At 44.7% G+C, this 22,109-nt stretch overlaps 1 protein-coding gene and 1 long non-coding RNA gene across 2 annotated transcripts; both read right to left on the reverse strand.

Annotated features, from left to right (window-relative positions):
• Positions 1-5,781: 5,781 nt before the first annotated feature.
• LOC306666397 lies at positions 5,782-7,884 on the reverse strand. The gene is made up of 5 exons (XR_013765298.1): positions 7,757-7,884; positions 7,536-7,574; positions 7,270-7,310; positions 6,254-6,374; positions 5,782-5,986 (listed from the first exon to the last, which is right to left on the reverse strand). It is a non-coding gene; the product is annotated as an uncharacterized lncRNA (long non-coding RNA).
• A 4,180-nt stretch (positions 7,885-12,064) lies between these two features.
• On the reverse strand, positions 12,065-14,465 carry LOC306666398 (heat shock 70 kDa protein 1). The gene has a single exon (XM_079148447.1). The coding sequence runs from the start codon at positions 14,325-14,327 to the stop codon at positions 12,402-12,404; it is 1,926 nt and encodes a 641-aa protein (XP_079004573.1). The 5' UTR covers positions 14,328-14,465; the 3' UTR covers positions 12,065-12,401.
• Positions 14,466-22,109: the final 7,644 nt, after the last annotated feature.

Genomic DNA, 22,109 nt, shown 5'->3' on the forward strand with positions numbered 1-22,109 from the left:
CCAGCCTCAGCAACTTAGTGAGGCCCTAAGTAATTTAGCAAGACTGTTTCAAAAAATAAAAAGGACTGGGAATATTGCCTAGTGGCTAAGGGCCACAGGTTCAATCCCCAATACCAATAAATGAATAAAAGCAGAAGACTGAGACCCCTAAAGTGCATCTCACTCTCCACCCCAAAGTGCACACAGTTCTCCCTTTGAGTGTATGTCCCACTCTATTGCTTGCTTTCCTGAATAAATCTTACTTCCTAAATAAGCCTCTGCTTGTGTCTCCTTTGACTCTTTCTGAAATTCCTTCCTGTGAACTTACCAGGGACAAGTTGAGGTTCCCCTTTCTTTTAGGCCTCTCCTTGGATCCCATCTGGTGACAAAAAGGGCGGAAGAAAGCGGAAACAGGGAACAAAAAGTGGATTGGTAGGTCCCAAGCTTTCTTCCTAGTGAAGGTTAAGGCAGAACAGCTACATTATCATGATGAATAAAACTGGCCTGTTTAGGATTTGGCTGTTACCTCTTTCTCCTGATTTCTTGGAAAATCAGAAACATGACATTGTTTCAGTTTGGTGACATGAACTTTAGCTTGATTGACTATTTCCTTTGGTCTATTAGGCCTAGTGTAGGAACTCACTCCAAACCAATGTCTTCCTATAAATGTTATTTAACAGTAGTTCTGACTTCTACCAAGCTTGACTGAGATTTTTGAATCCCTGGAAAACATGAGATGGCCCAGCAATTAGAGGTGGAGGTGAAAAGCATCACAATGGGCACCTGGTACAGAGAACTGTCCAGGAAAAAATATGGCATCCCTGAGATGTCATGTCAACCCTAGGACCAATTCCTTGGCCACAGTTCTTAAAGAACAGAAGGTTGGTGTCTCAGTACATCTGGGTTTCAGTAAGACATTTGACAGGATCAAAAGGAATAAGGGAAATTTTCTGGACCCATGGATATTAAAAAAAAACGGGGAAATTCACTTGCCATAATTAGAGGACATTCAAATAACTTCTTACACACATTATAAAAACTGGAAAAGTATGAATTATTTATTTTGCCTTTGCAACAGGAATAAATAGATTAAACAAAAGACAGTTAATGACTTATTTATTCTACAGAAGTCAGTTAATAAGTAAGGATAGGAAGAATAATTAAAGGAGAAAGTCATAATTTTGCAAACTCAAATAACTAACTTGGGCAAAGATAATCAAGAGATGTTAAAATAATTTGGTAAAAGAAAGGGAGCTGAGAGTATAGCTCACTTGCCTAGCATGCATGAGGTCCTAGGTTCCATCCTTAGCACCACACAGAAAAAGTCAATGGAGAAATGGATATTCATCAACACAGTGCCAAAGAATTACCCCAACTGCTATAGTCTGGATGTGGATTAAATATGTCTCCTCAAAGTTTCATGCACTGGAAATAGGTAAATAAGAAATAGAGTGTGCCCTTACCTCAGGTGATATGTACCTTGTTGCAAGGCCTTTGGAGATAGCTTCCCTTGACCAGTTTATTACCTACTATCATCATATAACTAAAGATTACTGCATGACATCTTTATCTTCAATATATACATATATATATATATATTTAAGAATTTTATGGTATAATGACAACAATAACCAGTCTAGAATGTGACCCACTTCCACCTGAGATTCACCTGACAGGAGATAATAAAACTTAACCCATTAATTCCATTGTCGATTTTCCAAATATTTTAATGAAATTTACATACGCACATTAAAAATGTTGGAAATCAGTCTTGAACTTATATGTTAGTATATCAATTAATATATTATACTTATTTGTCCTTATTATTATACACTATATTTAAGTTTTTATAGGTGATCCACATCTGGGATGACAGGACAACGTGGGTTAATATTTTAAGAGTCAGCAGGCACTTTAACCCTTGGGATAATGTGTTTCCTTATTCTTTGAGAAATAACACAATAATCAAAGGACATCATAAGGGGCAGTAGAAGTAGTTCAGTGCTGAAGTGCTTTTTTGAGGGCCTGGGTTCATTCTCCAGTACTCTGAAAAGAAAGAGCCATGCACACCTGTACTCCCAGTAGTTTGAGAGGTTTTGGCATGAGGATTGCAAAATCAAAGCCAGCCTCAGCAACTTAGCAGGCTCCCAAGCCAATTTAATGGATCCTGTCTCAAAATAAACAATAAAAAGGCTGGGGATGTGGCTTAGTGATTAAGTGCCTCTGGGTTCAATCTCTGATACCAAAAATAAATAAATAAATTATTAAATAAATAAGATATTATTTAATAAAAGAAAAAAGGAGACAATCATGGGAAATCCAGATGTTATGGAGAAGAATAATAAACAAATTATGCCAGGTGTGGTGGTACATGCCTGGAATCCCAGGGTGGAGGCAGGAGGATGGCAAGTTTGAGACCAGCCAGGACAATTTAATGAGCTGCTGTCAAAAAAATAAAAAGGGCTGGGGTTGTAACTCAGTGTAGAGCGCCCCCAGGTTCAATCGACAGTACCACCAAAACAAAAACTTTACATGGGCCTGAGCTGCTGAAAGTCAGATGCCCTCATGTCATTGGTCAAAGCTAAAGTTGGCACCTATGGTTATTCATACCTTAAAATAAACCAGTATGGTGAAAGCAGCACCAAACAAGCCATGCCAGGGGTGGAGCATTTCATTCCACTCTTTGTTTCAAAACCTACTTTTTTCTATCACCTCTGATTTTTCTGCCTCACAATTTGATTTCTTCTTCCACTTTACCAATACACTACTCAGTTAGTCTGTTGTTTGACCTGTTTATTGTGCTTATGTTTTCATTTCTACTCTAGAATTTCTATTTTTCTCTTCTCTTGTCCCCATGCTGGAGATTGAAACCAGGGCCTTCCTTATGCTAAACACAGGCTCTACTACCAAATTACACCCTCAGTCCTGTTTTAATTTTTTCCCCCAAATCTATCCATTTTCTTTATAATGTTCTATTCATGCAAATGGATTAAGTCCTTTCCTTTATCTCTTGGAACATTTTCAGTCTTACTCTATTGAGTGTGCTGTTTCATGAGTTTCTCAGCTATAAAGTCACCTGTTATACCTGCTGGCTGGTTCCCATGGTACTGGACTTCCCTGTCCCATCTCCACTACCACCACTAGGGACTGAACTCAGGAGCATTTAACCACTGAGTCACATCATGAGACCTTTTTTGTTTTTAAATTCTGAGACAGGGTCTCACTAAATTGCTGCGGTTGACCTTGAACTTGCAATACTTCCTGTCTCAGCCTGTGGAGTAGCTGGAATTGCAGGTGTGTACTACCATACCAGGCTACCTGTGGGGTTTTTTGTTGTTTATGTAGTACTGGGGATTGAACCCAGAGCACTCTAACATCACATTCCCAGCTTTGTTCATTTATTTTAAATTTTGAGATTGAATCTTCCTAAATTGCACAGGCTGGCCTCAAACTTGAGGAGTGCCACTGTACCTGGTGTTTGTTATTATGCTCATCCTCAGAGTAGTTGTCCTCCAAGGGAGCACCATGTGAGTACCTCTGGAGGTGACCCTGTGGGTAGTTTAGCTTTTGATCTTGCTCTGCCCTTCGGGAATCACAAGTGCCAAATGACATTTTTAAGGTATTAACATTCCAGATATAAACAATATACTCCCATGGAGCTGGATGCAGTGGCACACACCTGTAATCTCAGCTACTTGGGAGGCTGAGGTAGGAGGATCCTGAGTTCAAGGTTAGCCTGGGCAATTTAGAGACACTGTCTCAAAATTAGAAAGAAAAAGGGCTAAGGATGTGGCTCAGTTATAACACATCTTTGGTTCATTCCCAGTACTACATAAAAAAAAAAAAAAAAATTAAAAACAATGCTGGTCATGTAGCTCAGAGGCAGAACATCCCTAGTACCAGCCAGGCATGGTTTACTAAATCCCAGAGACTTAGGAGGCTGAGGCAAGAAGACTGCAAGTTCAAGGCCAGCCTCAGCAACTTAGCAGGACTACCTCAAAATAAAAATGGCTGGGGATGTGGCTTAGTGACTAAACAACCCTAGGTTCAATCCCCAGTGCCACAAAATACATATATGGATGAAAATGAAATGGCTGAGGAAAGCCAAGTGTGGTAGTACACCGTTGTAATCCTAGTAACTCAGAGGCTGATGAAGGAGGATTTCAGGTTCAAAGTCAGCCTCAACAACTTAGCAAGGATCAAAATAAAATAAATTAGCAAGGATCAAAATAAAAATAAAAGGATAAGCCTGGGGTTGTGGCTTAGTGGTAGAGTGCTTACCTACCATGTATGAGGCACTGGGTTCAATCCTCAGCACCACATAAAAATAAAGGTACTGTGTCCATTTACAACTAAAAAAAAAAATATTTTTTTGAAAAGGATAAAAGAGGCCAGGGATGTGACTCAGTAGTTAAAAGGTCTCTAGGTTCAATCCATAGTAACAACACCCAACCCCACCACAAAAAAGGGTCAAGGCCTAGGGAGGGTAGGTGAGGTACCCAGTAGGCCATGTGACTTATTCGCTGATCATACCTAGATAATGTTTGAAAAATGCTAGGCATGTTTTAAAGCAACATACATCTTTAAACTTGAGGGCTTAAGTGTCCAGGGTGGCTCCAGAATTTTTGCAGTACTGGGAATTAAACCCAGAAGCACTCTTACTGTGATGGGCTGATAGATTGGATTCCATGAGAATGTTATAGGCCAGACTATAAGAGAATTGACTAAACAGACTCCATGTTATGTAGGAAATAGAACACCCCACCTCTATGCCCATCATCAGTTACTTGGTGTGACATGTTTAATAATATAAAATGACAATTCCTATGTAATGAAGAATTGCTCTTTTGATCTCTATTGCTCCTAACCAATATACCATGAAAGCAGTAATTGTATAGTTATTAGCAATCATTCCTAATCAATGTACCCTGTAAAAGTAATTGTGTGGTTATTACTAATCACTCTTTAGGTTGTACCTAGGTACTGTGTCCATTTACAACTAAAAAAAAAAGATACATGCTTTAAGTATTTAAAATCAGTTAAAGCCAGGCATGGTGGCACAACCCCGTAAATCCAGCGGATCGAGGCTGAGGCAGGGGGATCACAAGTTGAAAGCCAGCCTCAACAACTTACTGAGGTTCTAAACAACTCTAAATTAAAGACCTGTCTTTAAATAACACACATACACAAAAAGGCTAGAATTGTGGCTCAGTGGTATAGCACTCCTGGTTCAATCTTCCAAAAAAGTTAACAGAAATGTATATGGAAAGGTGGGATCTAAATTATACAGGAAAATAAACAAAAGATAAAAAGCAAATTGAAGCCCTGGGTTCAATTCCTAGCACACATCCCCCCCCCCCACAAAAAAAAAAAGGGCAGTAAATCACAGAATAAAGTTTAAAAAGACACAGAACTACATTGTACATGCTGATAAGGATCTCGGCGATAAACATCCCATTTTCACTGATTTACCAAAAAGCAAATGAGGTTCCTATATTAATACTCTATCTCACTGATGTCAATAACATCTAGTACAGTAGATACCATGGCAGTCAGTTAATTTTTATCTAGCTATTAAGAAGTATGCCTAGCTGGGCGTGGTAGCACATGCCTGTAATCCCAGCAGCTTGGGAGCCTGAAGCAGGGTCATCGTTGGTCAAAGCCAGCCTCAGTAAAAAACGGCACTAAGCAACTCAGTGAGACCCTGTCTCACAACGATTACTGGAGTAGGACATTAACTTTTACTTCCCTAAATCTATTTGTACCATTCTGTTTCCATCCAGAGACCAAATAATCCATTCATTATTTGCTTTAAAATAGTTTATTGAAATTTTAAAAAGAAAACCATGTACTTGTATAAGACAAAACACAAGCAAATAGTGTCTAGTGTCCCAAAATTTCTAGACAGTTTTTTGCTCACTGACAGCTGCTCAGTTTAACACAGGCAAGGTGTTACATTCACAGGAACTGTCTAACATCAGAGGCCATCCTTTGGGTCAGCAAAATCCTGAAATTTCACAAAAGGAACACATTAGAACCATGCAGGCAACTGGCAATAAAACCATTGAAGCTGGGTAGGAAGTTGCCACATAGGATGGAGGGGAAGAATAAGTGGATCAGGTGGTTTTAAAAGATCCTCAGAGCAAAGCTCAGAGACTCTAGTCCAACCAGGTCATCATTACCACGCAGGGTAAGAGCCAATGTGAATGACTCATCATAGCAATCAGAGAAAGGGTTACTTTCCATTTGTCAAGATCCAACAGCAGGAACCTACCTAAGCATCCCAACAGTCTTGAAAGGGGTAGATTCCAAAACCTTAAGTTTTCAGTCTTGAGGTTAGCTCAGAATCTCTGTGAAGGTGCACTGCCCCCAGCTGGGCTTGCAGAGCTCTCATGCTAGAAAGACAGGACAACCATTAAGAACAAGCAAGGAGCTGGGGTTATGGCTCAGTTAGTAGAGTGCCTGCCTTGCAAGCACAAAGCCCTGGGTTCAATCCCCAGCACCACCCCAAAAAAAAAAAAAAAAAAAAAAAAAAAAGGGCAGGGTGTTAACCAGGGCAGTGGCACATGCCTATAATCCAGAGATGTGGGAAGCTAAGGCAGGAAGATTCGAAGTAGAAGGCTAGCCTCAGCAATTTAGCAAGACCCTGTCTCAAAACAAAACAGAATGGACTAGAGCCATAGTTCAGTATTTAAATGCCCACGGGAGGTTCAATACCCAGGAAGCCGGGAGAGCAGTGTTAATGGCCTTCTCCAGAGACCCAAGTATCCAGTTCCCTAAATGAGTCAGAACTTATTTTTGACATCAGGACCAGCATCAGAGACTCTAGTCTGTGAATTCATCATTCCCAATAAAGGGAGATCTGGATCAAGGGAAGCCATATGGAGAAGGGATACAGTATATCCAAAGACAACAATCCCAGTATATAAGGATCTAAAGAATGAGAGGTCCTAGGGATGGGGAGTTAAGAGCAGAAAATAATACTGAACTGTATAGAATAGTTCCAACTGGAGGCCCCACATAAGTTCAAGTTTACGACAGAAATATTTTAGAAGAGGTGAATTAACCGTACTTAAAAAAAAAAAAAAAAAAAAAAAAGAGAGATCACAAAGGATCAATTGCCACAAGAGAAACGTAAACCAAAAGTGGTACCTGGAAAGCCACCACATGAAATATGGGCATTGTTGCCCATGCTCATTAGGAAATTAACAGATGCCAACGCCCCATGAAAAAGCGTGGGAATAAAATGGTCTGAGAAGCAAGTAACGAACTCTTGCACTTAATACTAACCTTTATTTAAGGATCACACATCGCTGAACGTCTTAAAACCCCTAAATGAGGAAATGAAACAAGAATTAAAGATTATTAAGGGTTCTTGGCCACTAACTTTCCCGAGTCCAGATATTGGGGATTCGGGTACGAGAGGCGGTCAGTGCGCTGCGGTGATGGCGTCAGCGACACGCTCAGAGTCACCTGGAATCATCATAACCCCTGTCCTCCCCCATGCCTATCGCCAGCCACTCCAAATCTCTCAATTACTAGCACAGTCTACTTACCATCGCCGCGCTGCGGGCCCGCCTGCGAAGATCAAGGGCCTGAGAAGAAACCAATGAGTTAGCAGAAACCAGGGGGTATCCAGCCGAGTTCCCCCTGCCCAGGGCTGGGTCAGATCTAAGCAGATACGTCACGTAGACATCAGAAACTCTAGTCTGTAATGGTAATTCATCCTGCTCAGCCCAAGGCTACGGTCCCCTCCCCCAGCAGGGCCCCGAGGTACCTGCAGGCGGGTAGATACCCCAAAGTGCCTTCCAGACACTGAACTGCAGCCTCGGCAGAATGCGCCAGGCATACCGAAAGAACCCACCCATACTACCAACCCGACCACAGAACAAAGAGACAAGAAAGCCGGAGCCACAGCTATTTATGGCTGCGCCGGTCGGGGGCCTAACGGGTATAGCTGTCTTCTTACATGCCTGGCCCGAAGCGCGGCATTTTCGCCGTCGTTCGTCCAAACAGGAATAAAACAAAGTGAAAAGAAAGCCCTTTAAAGTAGGGTTCACAATATTCTGAGCAAATACACAGAGATATGTTATAAACTTTTGATAAACAATAACAAAATAAGCAGGTGATTTCGCTGGCCAAAGGGGAGAAAGTCCCTAACCAGCAGGAACCCGTTAGCTAGGCGGTCCTTTTTTTTTTTAAGCTTTTTATTTAAAAACTACTATTATTACTTTCTGAGCAGGGCATCGTTATTGTTGCCTAGGCTGTCTATACTCGAACTCTCGATCCTTCTCTGCCGTAGCCTCTTGAGTGGCTGGAATTACAGGTCGCGCCACCATTCGCAACGACATGGCCTTCAAGCCGCTTCCCCGACCCTGTGGACCCGTTAATGACCCTGGGATTTCCCTCGTTGTTACCCCAGCTTTGGGTTCAGTCCACTCCAGCGGACTCACTTGTTCCAGCCAGCGAAATCTGAATTTGCTCAGGCACATTAAGCCGCTTCTTTGCTTTGCTTTCTTTTGATCAACTTCGTTAAGATATAATGGTGATTTTTAAAATGATGATAGTCATGCAATAAACTACACTTTTAAAACAAATTGTTTTTTTACCAACTGTACAGTTGAATAGTTATATTGTACAAAGAATGTCCAGAATTTTTTCATCTTCCCAAAAGTAAAACACTGTACCACTGAACAGCTATTACTTATTTCCCCCTGCTCTACATGTTGGATCTTCCTCCACACCCCCATACTTCTGATTGAACCCAGAGGGGCTTTACCACTGAGCCACATCGCTGTGAACTTTCAATCCTCCTGCCTGAGTTTCCCAAGCTGCTGGGATTACTGGAATGCGCCACCTCACTCTGCTTTTTATTTTTTATTTTGGGATAGGGTCTTGCTTAGTTGCTGAGACTGACCTAGAATTTGCCATCCTCCTCCCTTGGCTTCTGGAATTTAAAGGTGGGCCCGGCTATATGTGCTTTTTATAAGCAATGTTTGGATGGGAGTTGCCCAAAAGTTGGTGGAACTGTTCAGTGTCCTTTGCATAGCACCTATGTCAAGAGCTGGCCTGGGGATGGGGAGATTAGAAGCAAATCAAATTGGGGTGGGGTGGCAACAGCAGGGACACTTTTCTCCCCTCACAAATGTTTAGGGAGCCATGGAGGATCACAAGTTCCAGGCCAGCCTAAAACCAAACGGGCTGGGGATGTAGCTCAGTGGTAAAGCACCCCCTAGTTCAATCCCCAGTACCATAAACAAAACAAAAATAGAAATTGTCCTTAGGAATTTGATCTTGGTCCTTAACCCATGAACTCATATGTATCACTGCAAATACCACCTCTTGGAATCCCTCATTCCTGTTTATAAATGCAGATAATGTTTGGTGTTGTGTTTGGCATCTAAGATGCCCAGGCTGGCCTTGAACTTGGTTCTGCCTCAGCTTTCTGAATAGCTGAGAAATTCGTTTCTAGCCCAATAAACTTGCTGGCAATTTCCTTAACTTCTATCATTGTTGTTGCTGCCAGTGAATTGCCTCTTTAAGGCCTTTCAAGCCTTCAGACTCCAATTTACAGCAGACAACCTCTTACCAACAGATGTTACTCTTGGGAGCATTCACACCTTGCTATCCTCCCTACCCCTATCGTCCTAAAATAAAATCACAAACAGCCTCTGGTTTTCAGTGGTCTTCTCAACTTTGGCTGCACATTAGAAAAACCTGGGCAACTTGAAATATATGTTCTAATATTCTCAATTGACCTGAGAGGCCTGCAATCTATTTTTTTTTTTTTTTTCTTTTTCTCTCTCCCTTTTTAAAATGTTTTTGGTACTAGGGATTTAATTCAGGGGTTCTTTATCTCTGAGGTACATATCCAACCCTTTTAATTTTTTTTAATTTTAAATAAGACAGGGTCTCGCTAAGTGGCTGATGCTGGTATTGAACCTGTGATTTTCCTATCTCAGCCTCCCAAACTGCTGGTATTACAGCACTATCTTCTTTTGCTTTCTCCCCAATTTTATTCTACTTTTATAATGCTAGGGCCTTGTACATGCTAGATAAGCACTCTACCATTGAGCTATATCCTGAGCCCCCAGATGATTTTATTATACCACGAGTGGAGAACGATAGTTCTTACAGATTTAAGTTAAAAGATTTTCCCCTTTACTGCCTGTTAAAAAAAGTGGGGGAGTAGAAAGCCCCAATTCCTGTGATGCAATAGTAACACTGCATTTTCCATATGCTGAGTCTGTGTTTATTGTTATTATAGTTCACCTTGTGTTTTTGGTACCAGGGATTGAACTCAGGGTCACTCTACCACTGAACAACATCGCCAGCCCTATTTTGTATTTTATTTAGAGACGGGGTCTCACCGAGTTGCTTAGCACCTCGCTTTTGCTGAAGCTGGCTTTGAACTCACGATCCTCCTGTCTCAGCCTCCTGAGCTGCTGAGATTACAGGCGGGCTGTGATGGTTAGTCCACCTTTCTTACAAGCAAAACAGGCCTTTCAGAACTGGTTCAGAAACCAAACTCTATTTTCCTTGTCATTGACAAGCTTCCAATGAGGCCTTCTTATGTTGATAGTTCTAGAATGTTTTATTTTCCCACAAGATAAGGACTGAATGAAAGGTGTAACATGGAATGCCAATCTGTTACTGGACACAGTGGTGCACACCTGTAATCCAGTGATTTGAAAGGCTGAGACAGGATTGCAAATTCAAAGCTAACCTCCACAATTTAGGGAAGCCTGAAATAAATTAGTGAGAACCCGTCTCAAAAAATGCTGGCGATGTGGCTCAGTGGTTAAGCACCCCTGAATTCAATCCCCCCCCATACCAAAAAAAAAAAAAAGTAATGCTAATCTTGCTCAATTCAATTTAGTAGGAGTAGGTACTTCTAAGCTGCCTGTTTGTGGGGGTTGGGATACTTAAGGTTAAAGAAGGTAAGCACACCTAACTGCTATAGCAGGAAGAATCCCCAGGGAAGAGCAGAAGAAAGCCCATGACCATCTTGATTTTTCCAGTTCTATGCTGTGCAGCAGTTTAAAATATATATATATATTTTTTAGTTGTAGATGGACACAATATCTTTATTTACGTGGTGCTGAGAATTGAAGGAAGTGCCTCACAAGCCAGGCAAGTGCTCTACCACTGAGCTTTACAAAGCCCCCATGAACCATTTTTCATCTTCTCTTTCCTCATAATTAAATCTATTTTACACAGTTATTTCTTAAGACTACTGATGGTTAAACATCGGATAAAACCATTACCAAAAACCAAAAAGGAATAAGCAAATGTCTTGGAAGTGGGGGGGAATTTTACCATCCCTTATTACTCTGATCATGGCCTGGATTCAGCTAAAGTGCCTAGCTCCACATACTAAACTGAAAAAATAACTTTAGAATACCTAACATAGACAGTGGTGATAGGAAGACAAGAGGGTGAATACAAATAATCTAGGTATTGTGTATCCCTGTTATATTGCCATACCCCTGAATACGCATTATCTCTTTCCTCCATAATCCAACTTGGAAAATTTACACCTAGGGTGACCATGGCTGAAAATGTTGTTTGTCTACTTTGCATTTCTGTGCAAAATGATCTTAGAACTTTTGAAGCCAAGACATTTAGACAAAATAGTTTAGGAGGAAGTGACCAATGCTAATGGATTACAGAAATGGTGCTTGGTTGTCCAGTTGGGATTTACAGAGCCAGAGTTGAACCTGCAACTCATTGTTGATGTGTCCACCCCAGCTGTCACCTACAAAAAAGTATGGAGAGCAGGCAAGACAGTAATGAGAAGAGAAACTTAGGACAAGAAAAAGCACAGATGAGTCCCTTTGAACAGTGCCTTTCCTCACTTCCACCCTAACCCATACCTACCTTTCATCCCACAAAACACTACTTGTCCCTAAAATAAGGCCAACGTGCATGGAAATTTTTTTCCTCCCCACATTTTAAACCCTAACAAAAATATCCAGAACCATAACTCCTATGTATCTCTCTCCTCCAGTACTCCTTTCCTGGTCTTCACATTTCTATGAAATTCACACAAAGAATCCATTATTCCTCACCAAAAACAGTTAAGCACAGTTCTTAATATTTTATTTTTCAACAAGTTACAAAAGCAAAATTTCCCTGATTTTGTAGTGTTGCAAAGCAAAAACTGTAACACAGGTGGCAGTGTTGATATGAGGACGAGAAAAGAGAAAAGACATTCATATAGTACTCTTACATTACACCTAAAGAACACACGAGTTATGCCACAAAAATATAACGAAAACATTCAGCTAGGGTTACCATCAAGATACAGTGAACTCAGCAGTAGAAAACCGAAGTTAGGTAACACAGGGCTAACAGCAAGGCCCTGGAGTCCCAGCAGTGCGTCCCAAGGAAAAAGATGGAGGGAGGAAGGAAAGGCCGCGCTAATCCACCTCCTCGATGGTGGGGCCCGACCCAGAGCCCCCTCTGGGAGCCTGAGCTCCAAAGCCCCCGGCCCCGGGGCCACCCGCACCCTGGTACAGTCCACTGATGATGGGGTTACACACCTGCTCCAGCTCCTTCCTCTTGTGCTCAAACTCGTCCTTCTCGGCCAGGGTGTTGGCGTCCAGCCAGGAAAGGACCTCCTGGCACTTGTCCAGCACCTTCTTCTTGTCGGCCTCGCTGATCTTGCCCTTGAGTCCCTCATCCTCCACGGCGCTCTTCATGTTGAAGGCGTAGGACTCCAGGGCGTTCTTGGCAGACACCCTCTCGCGCTGCACCTCGTCTTCGGCTTTGTACTTCTCCGCCTCCTGCACCATGCGCTCGATCTCCTCCTTGCTCAGGCGGCCCTTGTCGTTGGTGATGGTGATCTTGTTGGCCTTGCCGGTGCTCTTGTCGGTGGCCGTGACGTTCAGGATGCCGTTGGCATCGATGTCAAAGGTCACCTCGATCTGGGGCACGCCCCTGGGGGCAGGGGGGATGCCGCTCAGCTCGAAGCGCCCCAGCAGGTTGTTGTCGCGCGTCATGGCCCGCTCGCCCTCGTACACCTGGATCAGCACCCCGGGCTGGTTGTCCGAGTACGTGGTGAAGATCTGCGTCTGCTTGGTGGGGATGGTGGAGTTGCGCTTGATCAGGGCGGTCATCACGCCCCCGGCCGTCTCCAGCCCCAGGGACAGGGGCGCCACGTCCAGCAGCAGCAGGTCCTGCACGTTCTCCGACTTGTCTCCCATCAGGATGGCGGCCTGCACCGCCGCCCCGTAGGCCACCGCCTCGTCCGGGTTGATGCTCTTGTTGAGGTCGCGCCCATTGAAGAAGTCCTGCAGCAGCTTCTGCACCTTGGGGATGCGGGTGGAGCCACCCACCAGCACCAGGTCGTGGATCTGCGCCTTGTCCAGCTTGGCGTCACGCAGGGCCTTCTCCACCGGCTCCAGGGTGCCGCGGAACAGGTCGGAGCACAGCTCCTCGAACCTCGCCCTGGTGATGGACGTGTAGAAGTCGATGCCCTCAAACAGGGAGTCGATCTCCAGGCTGGCCTGCGTGCTGGACGACAGGGTCCTCTTGGCCCTCTCGCAGGCGGTGCGCAGCCGCCTCACCGCTCGCTTGTTCTGGCTGATGTCCTTCTTGTGTTTCCTCTTGAACTCCTCCACGAAGTGGTTCACCAGCCGGTTGTCGAAGTCCTCCCCGCCCAGGTGCGTGTCGCCCGCCGTGGCCTTCACCTCGAAGATGCCGTCGTCGATCGTCAGGATCGACACGTCGAAGGTGCCCCCGCCCAGGTCAAAGATGAGCACGTTGCGCTCCCCCTTGCCGGTCCGGTCCAGGCCGTAGGCGATGGCGGCCGCCGTGGGCTCGTTGATGATCCTCAGCACGTTGAGCCCGGCGATCACGCCCGCGTCCTTGGTGGCCTGGCGCTGCGAGTCGTTGAAGTAGGCCGGCACGGTGATCACCGCGTTGGTCACCGGGTAGCCCAGGTACGCCTCGGCGATCTCCTTCATCTTGGTCAGCACCATGGACGAGATCTCCTCGGGGTAGAACGCTTTGGTCTCCCCCTTGTAGCTCACCTGCACCTTGGGCTTGTCTCCGTCGTTGATCACCTGGAAGGGCCAGTGCTTCATGTCCGACTGCACCACCGGGTCGCCGAACTTGCGGCCGATCAGCCGCTTCGCGTCGAACACCGTGTTCTGCGGGTTCAGCGCCACCTGGTTCTTGGCCGCATCGCCGATGAGCCGCTCGGTGTCGGTGAAGGCCACGTAGCTGGGGGTGGTGCGGTTGCCCTGGTCGTTGGCGATGATCTCCACCTTGCCGTGCTGGAACACCCCCACGCAGGAGTAGGTGGTGCCCAGGTCGATGCCGATCGCCGCGGCTTTGGCCATGTCGGTGCCTCGCTCTCTGGGATCCGCGCTGAGGTTCTGGCTGCGGCGAGGGAACGCGACACGCGAGGAAAGCTCGGTCCTGGAAGGGAGTCGGAAGCCCACCGCTCGGGTGCGAGCTCGGGGAACACAGAAGGGTCGCTCTGCCAGCCGCTGCCGGGGCTCGCCGTTCCCCACTCGGCCTCCCGCTAGGACTTTATAGGTCGCTGAAGAGCCCCGCCCGCTTCCTCCTGGGCCAATCGCCGAGCCGGGTGAGGCTGCCGGGACCGGAATGTTCCAGGGGTTTCTCCTGGCGTTCCGCCCCTGGCCTCCTGGGACCAATCAGAGGTGAGGGTTCCGCCCCTCCCCAGAACTCTCCAGACGCTTCTGGGGTTCGCTGGAGGGGATAGGGGGCCCGAGACGAGGGTGTTGGCGGGCGGAGGCGACGGGAGGAGGGAGGAGGGAGGAGGGAGGTTGTTGCCTGGGTCTCCATGGTTCTGCTGGCGGCCAGCACCTTAGTGTGAAGTGACCGCAAGGGCCAGCTTTAGGCTTGTGTTATAGGGCAGCGGGTGGCCGGTGGGCCTTCGAGAGTTTGGTGGAATAAAGTCTGTGAGGGGGACACTTAGTACACACAAAGTCGCAGAGGTTTTAAAGAGGTTGGATAATGGACAGAAGGGACTGACTTGCAGCGGTTGCGAATGATGGACAGGTCAGAGGTCCTGCGCTGCCTGTGGAATGCTTGGCTCCCCGCGGCGTTTTTGCCATTTTAGGTTTAAAATGGGAGGATTGCAGTAGTTCCCGGTGCGTCTCTTTCTCTTTTTCTCCCTCTCTCTCGTCATTTTTTACCAATATGAGGGAATATCTTGGATGGGGTGGGCGGCTTTGGATTCTGAAGAGAAAAGCAGTGGTGTAAAAAAGCATGATTGTTAGAATGAGACAGTTTTCCTAATCTGATGAAGGAACGTGCTAGGAGGACCTGGGAGGGGCTGTGGTGGGGGCAGAGCTGAATCGGCCGCTCGCAGGGAGCAGGAACGCATTCTCTCCTTTTTGCCCCAGATTGCAACCCTGCTTTAGTAAGAAAAGAAAAAAATTTTTTCAGTATAATGTGAACTTGCTTTAAAGACTTTGGTCTTTTCTTTCTCTCACCCTTTCCATTCTGGAGTCCGAGCCACCCCTCCCCCTTCTTGTCCTTAATTCCCTGGTGGTGGAAGTTAACCTCCAAGTTAACTGAGTTTGCGCTCCCTGTATCTGCAACCCCTATTCTGTTCACCACTTCTAGAGCAATCGTGACAGGATGGTGACCCTTCAAGAAAGAAGTGGGGATGTTCTCTCTAAAGACATCACACAGCACCGTTGTGGTGATACAGTAAGGTGATAGTGGTTGGAACCCACGTTTTAATTTATCCAGTTAGTTTTTCATCCTAGAAACCAACTTCCTGCACCTCCTGTTTTGATTACAATTGTGTGTGTGTGTGCGTGTGTGTGTGTGTGTTTGCTGGGGATTGAACCAGGAGCATTCTTATCACTGATCTACTGCCCCAACCCTTTTTAATTTTTTTAATATTTGAGACAGGGTCTCCCTAGGGTGCATAAGAGTGGCCTCAAACTTTCAATCTTCCTGCTGCAGCTTGCCAAATCGTTGGGATTCAGGCATGCCCCACCACACAGTCTACATTTGTTAATTTACTTTATTAATTTTTTCTTTATCCTTTTAAGGGAGGCAAGACCCCTTGATAGTGCCTGAAATGAAAATATGAGGGCCATTAAATACTGAGTTAACCCATGGATGAAAACACTTAATTGCAATACCCATATGTCCTGAGCATATGTGGGAGGATGCAGCTTTTTTTTGTCTGTTTGGTACCAGCAATTGAACCCAGGTCACTTAACCACTGGGCTACATCCCCAGCTCTTTTTTTTTTTTTTTTCCTCTCTTCCAGGAGCTGGGGATTCAAACCTCGGCCCCTCTTTTTTTTTAAATTTTGAGGTGGTCTCACTGAGTTGCTGAGGTTCTCCCTAAATTTTCTGAGGCTGGCCTCAAATTTGCAAGCCCCTTGTCTCAACCTCCCAAATTGCTGGGATTACAGGCATCTGCCACTGCACCCAACTTGGAGGAGGCAGTTTTTAATGAAGGATTTTGAACATTGCTTCACATGGATATGCACACAGATATGCACACCTGTCCACTGTCAAAACCTCTTCCTGTAATCCAATCATATTCAGTTGTTTTTTCCTTCAATTTGCTGATCTAAACTGATGTTGCAGAGAGATTGCTTCAGAGTGTGTGTGTTTGGTGTGTAGGTAGGCAAAAACTACTTTTACACTCAGATGCCATTCTCTAATGAATCACCTCCTCAATCCAGTCAAACTGGTCAAACTTCAGGAATTTTCCATTACTCTCTGCAACACTGGCAGGAGTTCCATTTTAGCTACACAAAGTGTATCAACATGTCCAGAGATACTCAGACTTGCTCCCATCCTCTGGAAGCCTCATTGCCATTGTTTGTTACCACTGGCAATTCTGGACTCACTTCTTCCTTTCCTCCAAATCTGCAATTTAAAATACTTCTCTAGATGAGTGTGGTGGTGGATTCCTGTAATCCCAGAGACTTGGGAGGCCAAAGCAGATGACCACCAAGTTTGAGGCCAGCCACAGCAATTTAATGAGACCCTATCTCAAAATAAAAAATAAAAAGAACTGGGAAGATAGCTCAGGGATAAAGTACCCCTGGGTTTAATCCCTGGTACTGCAAAATAGAGTAAAATAAAATTAAAATAGAATACTTCTCTATTGACTTGAAGCAAAGAACATCACAGTCTCCACTGTCTGGCAGGTGGACATAATGATAAGGTCCCTACCCTGACTTCTGCTAGGGTAGAAGAAATTCATTGGAAGTATTGTCTTCCATGTATCAGACAATCAGCTACATACTGGGGTCAGAGTCTACTGTATTATAGTCAACATACTCTTTTTTTGATACTGGGGATTGAATCCTGGTGTGCTTTTACCACTGCTACATCGTCAGTCCTTTTTATATTTCATTTTGAGACAGAGTCTTTCAAAGTTGTAGTCAACCTACCTTTTATGTCATGTTTCTCTGTGGACTGGTCTGTAAACCAACTATTTTGTTTATTTCTATTTGGTGAGGAAATGGAACCCATGGCCTTGTGCACACTAAGCACACACACTACTGCCGAGCCATACCCTTACCTCTTCCTTGTCCATTTCTTGACAAGGATAGGGTCTTCTGAAAATTGTTTTCCTTTTTAGATTGGGTGCTTCTGAAGACAGAAACCCAGTAACAGGTTTAATTGCTGTCCAGGATGCCTATATGAACCTCAGGAGACTGGGAGTGTGGCACCAAAACAAACAAAAAACAAAATTACACACATGCATGCACAAACAATAGAACTTCCATTAATTTTGGAATCAGGTTTTTATTGGTTTCCATGTTTGGAAGGAACAGGACTCAGTTTCCAAAGTTGGAAGGCCATTAAGTGATTTTTGCAGGGGCAGTGTAACCAGGGATTGAACTCAGGGGCACTTGACCACTGAGCCACATCCCCAGCTCTATTTTGTATTTTATTTAGACACAAGATCTCACTGAGTTGCTTAGTACCTCGCTTTTGCTGAGGCTGGCTTTGAACTTGAGATTCTCCTACCTCAGCCTCCTCCCAAGCTGCTGGGATTATAGGTGAGCGCCACTGCACCTGGCTTCTTGGGTACTTTTAAGTGGGAAGACTAAGAATGCTGGCTGGGTCTGGGGTTGTGGCTCAGTGGTAAGGTGCTTGCCTAACATGTGTGAGGTTTCAATTTTCAGCACTACATATAAATAAATTAATTAAATAAAGGTCCATGAACAACTGAAAAAGAAAAAAAAAAAAAAAATGCTGGCTGCCACAGCATTAAATGAGGAGAGCCTTACTTAAAGGGAGCCTTCTCAGCCTGATGCTGCAGAATCTTTTTTCTCTTTCCTTTTTCTTATACTTTCTCAAACTGAGACAGCTGATAATAAAATCTAAAGTTGAGCATTCTTAACCAAATTGCAAAGGCTTCAATAACATGGGAGAGATTTTCAGCATCATGGGGGCAGGGGAAGGGGCACAAAATCTCTGGGAAAGGAAAGACCCGGATTTGCATCTGGATTCTATTTCTTTGTTCAGGCTTTCTTTTCCTTTTAACAACAAGAAATTTTGACCAAATTACATAAATTTCTCTAGGCTCATCTTTAAAACAAAATTAACAATATTTCATAGGATGGAGGCATTGAGTAATAGGATCACATTTTAGTGCCTATTACACAGTAGAAGCTCAGAAGTTTGCTCCTTTTCCCCCTTTTTGTTGGGGGCTCCATATTCTCATGTCAGACTTCTCAATCATTCTTATTGAGGTGCTTACAAGGTCGGAGATTACTACCAGGACTATATCATTACTTTCATGGCATTAGTGGGGACCAAACCCTGGGCTTCCTGCATGCTAGGAAGGCACTCTGTCATTGAGCTACTTCCCCAGCCCTATGGCATTACTTTTGGCTCAATGTAAGTACTATCCCAAGATGTTTAGACACAAGTCATTCAGGTAAACCTTTTCATTTTCAAAGATGGGCACAAATGATCAAAACGGGTCAATGGCTTGATCTTGTTACCCAGATGACTGGCAATTACAAAGCTGGTAATTGGATCTCTCATTTTGTACCCCCTCTTATACTGGCTCAACAACCTGATCTTTTTGTTTTCTAAAAGGAAACAAATGGACACAGAGCCAAAAACTGAGGAGTAGATGTCAGGTCTCGCACGCATTATGGGCACCATGAGGTATGTGACCAGCCTGAAACTCCCCTCCTGCCTGCCACATGCCTTTTGAGGTCATTCTCCACCCCACCAGCTTACCAGCTCAAGTCTTCTGGACCTTCCAGCTTCTCTCAGCCCCTCCTTCCTATTTCTCCATAACTGACAGCTTAGTCAGAAACAGGGGAAAGGCGGGGGAGAGCCCCGTTGTCATGCCAAGCCTGGCACACAGTTCATAGAATCTTCAGGATATTAAATGTAGAGTCCTGACTAAGCTGGATGTTCTAGGGCGGGGTTGAGGGGTAGGAAGCAGTTTGTGCGTTGAGGAGTGTTCCTAAGAATAACAACAGGGCGGTCCCGCTTTGAGACCAGAAAGCTCCAGACAGGTCGGGGCAAAGCCAGCAATTCGGGAAAACGCGCCCACGCCTGACGTTGGGAGGCGGGGCCCCCCTGGGGGTGACTTGGGTCGCTGGGCCTCCTGGCCAGTGCCTGCATATCATATTCCGATTTTTTTTTCCCCCCAAAGGAGGTTAAAGGAGAGATCTTCGAGTTTTTCCTCATACTACTGGAGAACTTTTTGAGACGAAGTCTCGCTGCGTTGCCCAGGCTGGCCCGGAACTCCCAGGCTCCAGCCATCCTTCCTCCCTTAGCCTCCTGAGTGGCCGGAACCACAGGCGCGCACCACCGAGCCGGCCCGGCTAATTTACCAGACGGAAACATTGGAAAGTTTCGTAACTTTTACACTACTTAACCAGATGAATTAGGTGGCCAGAGGCGAGAAAGCAACATCCCGACCGCTAGAGTAAAGCGCGCACCAGGGTGGACGAGAAACGCCGACCACGGGCCGCGGGGGGATGGGATCTGCGGGCGGCTGCTTGTGCTGCTACCTCAGCACCTGGCTCAAGTCGCTCGTCCCCAGGGGGTCAAAGACTCTCGCGAGTGATTCTCCGAGCGTGTCCGGGCTCCAGGACTGCCCCACGCTGGGTCTCTGCTCCACCCCTCTCTGGCCCTCTTGCAGAACTTGATCTGGCCGATATGGGGCGGGCTTGCCTCTGCGTCCTGAATCGGAGGCTGCCAGACCCCTTGACGTCCATTTAAATACCAGTGCTAGGAGAGGGCGAGGGTCTGGTGGACTTGCTCTTTCAGACTGGTGGACCCATGTGGAGAGTTGTTTCTTATTCTTACGTAAGGCTCGGTCCCTTAAAATCGGTAATACTGGTTGCTAGCATGAAATAACTCCATCTCCTCTTTTCATTAAAAGCCGTGTAACTGCCCACTTTTTCATTTATAAAAAATAATTGTTTTGGTATCCTTTCTTCATCTTTGGAGCAGAGCAAGTGACAGAACCTTGGTTAAAGACCAGGAATAACAGCAAGAATATGTTGCCAATAAAGCATATCCTGGCTCCAAAAGCCATGGGTTCTTTTGAGGCCCATAGGAAGGCAGGAAGTGATTGGAATCAGGGAAGGTACTTGATTTTTAAAATTCTTTCCACACCAAGTTATTTTTCTTGATAAACCTCTCCTACCTCAAAGTACCTTTGATACCCCAAATGTCACTTCTTCCATCTATAGTGTTGCATTCTCTTTACTAATTCTGCAATTCCTCCAGCCTGATTTCCTTGAGGTTATAAAGTGAATAGTATTTATTGCTAGAGTATGCAGGCAGGCAATAACATTATTTTAATTAAGCATCTGCCAATAACCTTGACTGATTTGGCCATGGAAACTCTTATTTTCTCAAGTTGTTTCTGGAGATTTCCCTAATCCCTCTTATCAAAGAGGGATTGATAGGTAGGTCCTTCCCCATCTCACCCTTACCCCAATTTAGGAGTACTGGTTTAGAGAGCCACTGTTGTCTAGAGATGATAGTTATAAATGCTACTCCAGGTCTAGGGGGAAAGACTGTCCTATAATAAACCCATATTCCCATGAAGATTGGTTTACATTTTGCTACAGTTCAGCTATCATGAGGTTTAAATGTGTCTATTGTCTACCTGGAAACCTAAGATCTCTTACAGATTCCTTCTCCATTTACAGTGCAAGGCATGCATATGCCATTTTCATAATACTGGATTTTCTTCAAAGCTACTATTTAGTAAAAGGTTTAATGGGCTTTGAGGTACACATTAGCTCACAAAATGCTTTTTGTAATAAACTGGAGATTCCATCTAGGATGTGGCACATGCTAGCAGGCAAGCACTCTACTACTGATTTACAACCCCAGCCCTTTTTTTTTTTATATTGAGACAAACTCTTGCTAAGTTACCCAGGCTGGCCTGAAACTTCGGATGCTTCTGCCTCAGCTTCCCCAGTAGCTGCAATTATAGGTGTGGGCCCTGATGCCCAGCTCAATTCATTAATTTTTTTTTAATCTATCTTTTGTTGTTGAAACATTCACTAACAGCTGGGCAGTGGCTCATGCCTGGTAATCCCAAAAAGGGAGGCTTGGAAATTTGAGGCCTGCCTCAGTAACTTACCAAGGCCCTAAGCAACTTAGTGAGATCCTATCTCAAAATTTAAAAAATGGAACAGGTGTGATGGTGCACATCTGTAACTCCAACATCTAGGGAGCTGAGGCAGGATTGCAAGTTCAAGACCAGCTTCAGCAACTTAGCAAGGCCCTAAGCAATCTAGTGAGAACCGGTCGCTAAAAGTTAAAAAAAAAAAAAAAAGGGCTGGAAATGTAGTTCAGTGGTTAAGCACCCTGGGTTCAATCCCTGGTACAAAAAAAAAAAAAAAAAAAAAAAAAAAAAAAAAAAGGTAAAAAAGGGCTGGGGCGGTAGCTCAGGGGCAAAGTCTCTCTGGGTCAATCCACAGTACCAAAAAAGAAATTTTTTTTTTCCACTAACAGGTTGAGGTATAGCTCAATGGTAGAGTGCTTGCCCTGGCTTGGGTTTGATCACCAGTACTATAAATAAAAAATTCACTTATTTAAAATTAAACATTTTGGTTTATTTAAAAAATTTGATTAACCATTTTGAAGTGTGAAATTCAGTGGTATTTAATACCTTCAGTG

Source organism: Sciurus vulgaris, assembly GCF_902686455.1.
Source record: "Sciurus vulgaris genome assembly, chromosome: 7".
NCBI classification, from domain to species: Eukaryota; Metazoa; Chordata; class Mammalia; order Rodentia; family Sciuridae; genus Sciurus; species Sciurus vulgaris.